The sequence below is a fragment of the Chiloscyllium plagiosum genome, unplaced genomic scaffold (assembly GCF_037043375.1).
Source record: "Chiloscyllium plagiosum isolate Xiang-an unplaced genomic scaffold, Cpla_swu_hap1 HiC_scaffold_13, whole genome shotgun sequence".
Classification (NCBI taxonomy): Eukaryota; Metazoa; Chordata; class Chondrichthyes; order Orectolobiformes; family Hemiscylliidae; genus Chiloscyllium; species Chiloscyllium plagiosum.
The window spans coordinates 78,431,486-78,438,235 of record NW_028270151.1 but is presented as its reverse complement, the minus strand read 5'-3'; the positions used below and the strand labels follow the sequence as shown (position 1 = coordinate 78,438,235).

Sequence of the window (6,750 nt, the reverse complement as noted above, 5' to 3'; positions counted from 1 at the left end):
TGCCAACTATTTGCACAATGCGCAAGTTTCCCCGTGTCACAAACCTCCTTTGTAATAACAATTCTCCCCTAATTTGGTGTCATCCGCAAATTTAGACATAGTGCTTATAATTTCTAAATCCAAATCGTTAAGGCAAATTGTAAGCAACAGGCCCTTGTGGAACACCAGTTTCCAGCCTTCATTTCCCTGGCTACTTTTAACTTCGAACGCTACGGGCCGCATCCTTTTCGTTTTGGAAATCTGAAAGAATCGCTGTTTTTCATTATTTTTTTGTTTTGCAATCGGCGACAGCTTAATTTGCAGAAGTGATTCCATTTCCTCGTGTTTGAGTCCAGACAATACTGACAACTCTGCGTAACAGCTGCAGGGAAACAGGTTTACCTGCCAGCCCACAGGCTCCCTGGGAATTGTAGTCTTTTTTGTCCAGCTTCAGCCGGACACGGAAAAGTCGGGGGCGGTACTCAGTGTGGAAAACTACAACTCCCAGCCTGAGCTTGCTGATGCAATCTGAAGGTGCTGATGTTGGTGCCCTTTGTTCAGAGTGAGAGTGAGAGGAGGGAATGGGAGAGGGGTTTTGACTTATGAGTAGCTGTGACATTGGAAACGGCAGTAAATTGTGCCAACACCAAACAGAGAGCAAGAGGGGAAAACAAAACCATACAGAGTGGAACCATCTGTGAGCAAAGAGGATTTACATTTCCGTTAAATCAATAGCTAAGCACCAGGAAATTCAAGAGGAAATTTATCAGACTCTGCTGGGGACAGAACATCGTTTCTTTGAACTCGGTAAGGAAAGAATATTATTTACAGATTTACGCCTGATATCTACAAGTGAGTGAACTGTTACATTACATGTTGCAAATCGGGTGTTTTGAGTCATAAAAGGGAGAGGATAGTTTGGTGATTGCAGAGATAAAGATGGATTTTTTCTCTCTCTCTTTCTCTGTAATGCATAAAAACTGGATTCTCACAAAAAAAGAGGAACAGACGTGAATTGTTTAACAGTTTGCCGGATCTTCGAATGGAATGTTAATCCTATTTGGATTGATTCCCGGTGAGAAAGAGAGAGAATAACCTCTGGTTCTTAAAACCTGGAAAGTGACTGTCCTGGTAACTGCTTGGATGTGTCACTGGAAGTGAGGGTTGAGAGCGGAGCATATTGTTTATCTGTCTACATTCTGGCAGGAAAGACACAGGACAGACAGTAAAGATGGTGCTAACGCCGAATGTTTATTGTTGCTTCCATGTGATCGGGTGCGTTTGTTTACATTGTGTGGAAGAACACTTTAAATAGAATAACACAAACCCCGGGGTGGATTAAACCATGCGGGAAGGGCTAGCACCCAGGAGCACAGTTCTTCACACAATAATCCGTCTCATTTTTTATTTTGAAAGTATCAGTAGGCTTATGAACGCGATCGTTTTTAAAAACAATAACAAAGCGAATGCTGCCGGTGGCATTCCGGCTGTGATCAAGAGAGGGCGCGTCGTCTCTGCTGCAACTTACATTGTCGCTTGTTTACCAGCTGACTCTGAGTTTCCAGGCGGATGTGATGGTTTTTTTGTGTTTGCATATCTTTTGCTGACGAGAGTTCTCCCAAACAGCTGATGCCTTGTTGCAGCCTGGTATCAGCTGAGCCTTGAGTTCATATGTCCCAGGAACACTGCAGATCCTTGGCGAACCTCTCAAAACCGGCTTAGGTTTTGTTGTGAGGATCATTTTGTTGCGAGGGTGTCAGTGCTGAAGGACATAAAATAAAAGGAAATTCGATCCTATTTTTGCCCCTCACCGAGAACCAGACACTGAGTTGCAATGGGGTGACTATTTCTGAAAGTCAGGGAGTTGTACTGTTTAGGTTTCCCCATCGTTCTCTTGGCTGACTTAATTCTCAATGTCGGCGAGATTGACAAATCTTGGGGGTGTGCTAAATGTACAGTGAATGTAAATATGGTGCTCAACATTTTAGGAATCCGTGCCTGACATGAACACAAACATAACTCTACACAGAACTATGTACATAAAAACCCAAACATAAACGAAACACCAACAAGAGCACACACACACACCAGCCTTGGAATCACATATCCATGAAATATTGGACTGATCTTGTCATAAACTTGTTACTATGTATAATCCATAAAGGGGTCTGTGGAATTATATTTAAATGCAGTTCTGTTTGTGTCATGGTCATGATAGTTCTATGTATGTAGTTATGTTTGCATGGACTGTGTGTAGCCTGTAAATATGTGCGTGTATTGTGTGTGTGATCTTATTGGTGTTACACTTATGTGTGGGTTTTTAATGTACATAGGTCTGTGTAGAGTTATGTTTGTGTGTCATTCTGTATGTGGTTCTGTATGCAGGTATTTTTGTCAGGTCATAGAATGTGGCCATAGCTGACCAGACCCCCAGCATTTATTGCCCATCCCTAGTTGCCCTGGAGAAGGTGATGTTGAGCTGCCATCTTGAACTGCTACAGTCCATATGTGTAGCAACACTCACAACCACATTAGGGAAGGAGTTCTGATATTTTGAGCCCACAACCTTAGGAATGGTGATATGTTTCCAAATCAGAATAGTGAGTAGTTTGGAGGGGGTGGGGGGCACTTGCAAGCGGTGGTGTTCCAATGTATCTGCTGGTCTTGCTCTTATCAATGGTGGTATTTGTGGATTTGGAATGTTTGTTGAAGAAACCTTGGTGAATTTTTGCAGTGCATCTTGTAGATAGTAAACATTGCTGCCACTGCTTGTGGTGGAGAAGGATGTGAATATTAAAAGGGTGCATGTGGTGCCAGTCAAGTGGGCTGCTTTGTCCTGGATGGTGTCAAGCTTCTTGAATGTTGTTGGAGCTGCATTTATTCAGGCAAATGGGGAGTATTCCATCACATTCCTGACTTGTGCCTTATAGATGGTGTACAGGCTTAGGTGTAGTTATGTTTGTATAGTTGTGTGTAGTTAAGTTTACATGTAGTTTAGTGAGTTCTCTAAGTGTATATTTTTGTGTATGTATCTGTGTGTGTTTGTGTGGCTTGTTCCTTGTGTAGTTTTGTATACAGTTGTGTGTGTAGTTCTGTGTGTAGTTATGTTTGTGTATAGTTTTGTGTGAATCATTCTGTGTGTAGTTATATTTGTGTATATATCATCTGATCTGTTCCTGGTTTGATTGATGTTGTGGTTATAATGTCAAGCAACTGCATGTCACTAGAAAAAATTAGGGCAACTAAATTACATACTTTTGTACATATCACCATAATTTTAACTGAAACAACAAAAGACTGCCAAACTATACACCGCACCAATGTAGATCCTGGGCTATAAGTCACACCCTAGTAATTAATTTACGTAAGTGTAAACAAGTATTCTACTGGTTCTTCATTTATTATGGTACATTGTTTGGAAGTTTATTTCCTGTTTCGAAACACCCTAGTTATTTTCCTTTTTCTGGGGACTGATTGCAACAGAATAAACCCCACCTCCAGTACAAATGCATACATTCCTTTTAAATAAAGTAATACTTGTAGGTAACATCCCACAAGAAAGTGAGTAATCCATTAAATAATCATAGTTTCACAATGTAAAAAAGCATAAATGAAGACTGTTTCAATCAATAAAAACAGCTTGGTTGATATTGTTGAACAGCTAAGACTGTCCTGGGTAGAACTAAATTGATAATTGAATCATGGCATGGATTCAATGCGCATAATACAAAGTACGCATCAGAAATAGGTGAAGCCACACAGGAATGGCTGCTTGAACCACTGTTTCCCCCTTCACGTCCATTTAAAAGGTGACAGCAAGCCCAACGAAGGCTACTGATTGACTTTTAAATTAGTTCTGTGTGTCTGTCTCTTTTCTGCTGCTTGTGCAAAGCCTCTACTTGAAGGCAGACCTATTCCAGTGAAACTAATGACTTCTGTTTTGGAAACTGTAATGGGTCCCCAATGCTGCTACAATGCGGGGTCAGGACTCCCAAGTGTTCCTGATACTGGAATGAGAGCCTGACATAAAAACTAAGTCAGGATGTTGGACAATGCTGCCCCATAAGGAGAAAGTGAGGATTGCAGATGCTGGAGATCAAAGTCGAAGAATGTGGTGCTGGAAAAGCACAGCCGGTCAGGCAGCATCAAAGGAGAAGGAGGGTCGATTCTCCTGCTGCTTGGATGCTGCTTGACTGGCTGTGCTTTTCCAGCACCACACTCTTCACCATAAATCTGTGAGTCATTGTTTGCAGAATACATTAACAATGAATGGGAACCCTGTTGTGGTTCCCTGGTTGTGGTGGTCAGATACAGATTCAAGAGGGCAAGCAGCAGCAGCAATCTGCTCAGTTCACTTGTACAGCTGCTATCAAAGGTATAAGGAGGAAAATACACTCATTACAGCGAGGAATGCGCTGTGATGTTCCAGTGGAGAATCAGTCCAGCACTGTACCTAATGGGCAATCGATATCACTCATACTGAACCTCAAGGGAAATCAATCCCTCCCACACTGTGCCCAATCAAGAATCAATCCCTCCCACAGTGCACTCAATCAGGAATCAGTCCCTCCCAAACTATACCCAATAGGGAATCAGTCCATCCTGCAACTTAACTAATCGGAAATCAGGCCATTTCCACTATCCAATAGAGAGTACTCTCTTGGATTGTACCCAATGGCAGATCAGTCTCTCCCAAATTAATATTGAAGACATGCTTCAGAATTTGCCACTCCTGTAGCCAAGCTGTTCCAGTGCAGTTGCAACACTGGCAGCTACCTGACAATGTGGAAAATTGCCCAGGTGTGTCCAAAACGCAGGACAAATGCATCCACCTAATTGCCCCATCAGCCTACTCTCAATCATTGTAATGGGATGGAAGGTTTCATCAACAGAACTATCAAACAGTAATAACTTGGTCAATGATGCCCAGTTTGGGTTCTGCAGGGCTATTACAGCTTTGGTTCAAACATGGACAAAAGAACTGAATTGCAGAGGTGAGGTGAGATTGATAGCCGTTACCATCAAGGCAGGTGTAAGGTATTGCACCTGGAAAATTACTATCCTTCTCGTCATTTTAATAATCTTCCTATCTTGGAATAATTGTTGTTCTTTGTGTAGTGTAAGGTATACAAATGTATTATACTATTCAATTAGTCTTAATATCATTGTCCTTTGTACTGGTCTTATTCCCTCTATATTCCTGATCATATTACCCGTGTATACAGGGCACAAGAAGTGAAGGAATAATATCCTTATTGTGTAAAGTGTAAATATTAACATTAAAGTTTTAATTGAATTTGCCTTCTCCTACTCAGACTAATACAGTATTATCTTATTGCAGTGAGTGGTCAGGCGTAGCCATGGTGCTGATTCTGGGACGACGCATTAACAGGGATGATAACCATTTCCGTGACTCACCTCTCAGCAAACGCAAAGTCCTTGAAGTGGACCAGAAGCCGGTGGTGAATCAAGACATTTTTGATTTCTCCTCAGGCCCATCTCATGCTGAGAGCATCCTCGAATTGCTGAATGAGTTCAGGGCCAGTCGTCTCTTCACTGATGTGGTCATCTGTGTGGAGGGCCGTGAGTTTCCTTGCCACCGCGCCATCCTGTCTTCCTGCAGCAGCTACTTCAGGGCTATGTTCTGCAATGACCACCGTGAGAGCCGGGAGATGTTGGTGGAGATCAACGGCATCTTTGCTGATGCCATGGACCAGTTCCTGCAGTATGTCTACACGGGAAAGGTGAGGATCACCACGGACAACGTGCAATACCTGTTTGAGACCTCCAGCCTCTTCCAGATCAACGCCATCCGCGATGCCTGCGCCAAGTTCCTGGAGGAGCAGCTTGACCCCTGCAATTGCCTAGGGATCCAGAAGTTTGCAGACACACACTCCTTGAAGGTGCTGCACTCCAAGTGCAGATGCTTCGGCCTGCAGATGTTCTCCGAGGTTGCCCTGCATGAGGAGTTCCTGGGACTGGAGAAGGATGAGCTCATCGACTATGTCTCCAGTGATGATCTGGTCGTCAGCAAGGAGGAGACTGTGTACGAGTCTGTGATACGTTGGGTATATCATGACATTGACCGCAGGAGGCCCATGTTGAAAGAGCTGCTGACTCATGTTAGGCTTCCCCTACTGCACCCCAATTATTTTGTACAGACGGTGGAGGGGAACCAGCTAATCCAGAGCTCTCCTGAGTGTTACCAACTGCTGCATGAGGCTCGGAGGTACCACGTCCTTGGCAATGAGATGATGTCACCACGGACGAGACCTCGTAGGTGAGTGGGGGAAGCAAAAGCCTTCTTTGAAAAGTCACTCTGTCCTGCATTTTGCTAAGCTGATCGGAGACCTAACCATGACAGAAATACTCGGATTGCCACTTGTTAGGTGAGGAATGACACCTGAACGTACTGGTGGCAGTGGATGGCAGGTGGCAGCACAGAGACCCATGTAGTTAGACCATGTCAGTCCTAGTTATGAATAATAACATCCACGCTAGTCAGGCAACCCTTATTGGCTGGTTGCAATTTGGCAAAAGCCTCATAGGCCTTGGCTCAGAATTGGGCTAGGATTGTTTACAGGATCTCTGAATGGGAAAGCCCACATCTTGAACCCTGACTCATTCAGTCCACATAAGTCACATAAGTTTGACAGGACAGTACTGTCTCTCAAGGCGATAGTTAAAAATCACACAACACCAGATTATAGTCAAACAGGTTTATTTGGAAGCACTAGCTTTCCGACAACTGTTCCTTCATCAAGTAGCTAC

At 43.4% G+C, this 6,750-nt stretch overlaps 1 protein-coding gene across 2 annotated transcripts in view; it reads left to right on the top strand.

Annotated features, from left to right (window-relative positions):
• The first annotated feature begins 561 nt into the window (after nucleotides 1-561).
• klhl24a (kelch-like family member 24a) overlaps nucleotides 562-6,750 on the top strand; it is a 30,103-nt gene continuing 23,914 nt past the window's right edge. Inside the window, exons 1-2 of one of the 2 annotated variants that reach the window (XM_043701843.2) lie at nucleotides 562-831; nucleotides 5,321-6,259. In XM_043701843.2, the coding sequence (XP_043557778.1) occupies nucleotides 5,340-6,259 (920 nt within the window). In that variant the 5' untranslated portion in view covers nucleotides 562-831; nucleotides 5,321-5,339. The remainder of the gene's footprint in view (nucleotides 832-5,320; nucleotides 6,260-6,750) is intronic. The other variant, XM_043701842.2, reaches the window with a different exon arrangement.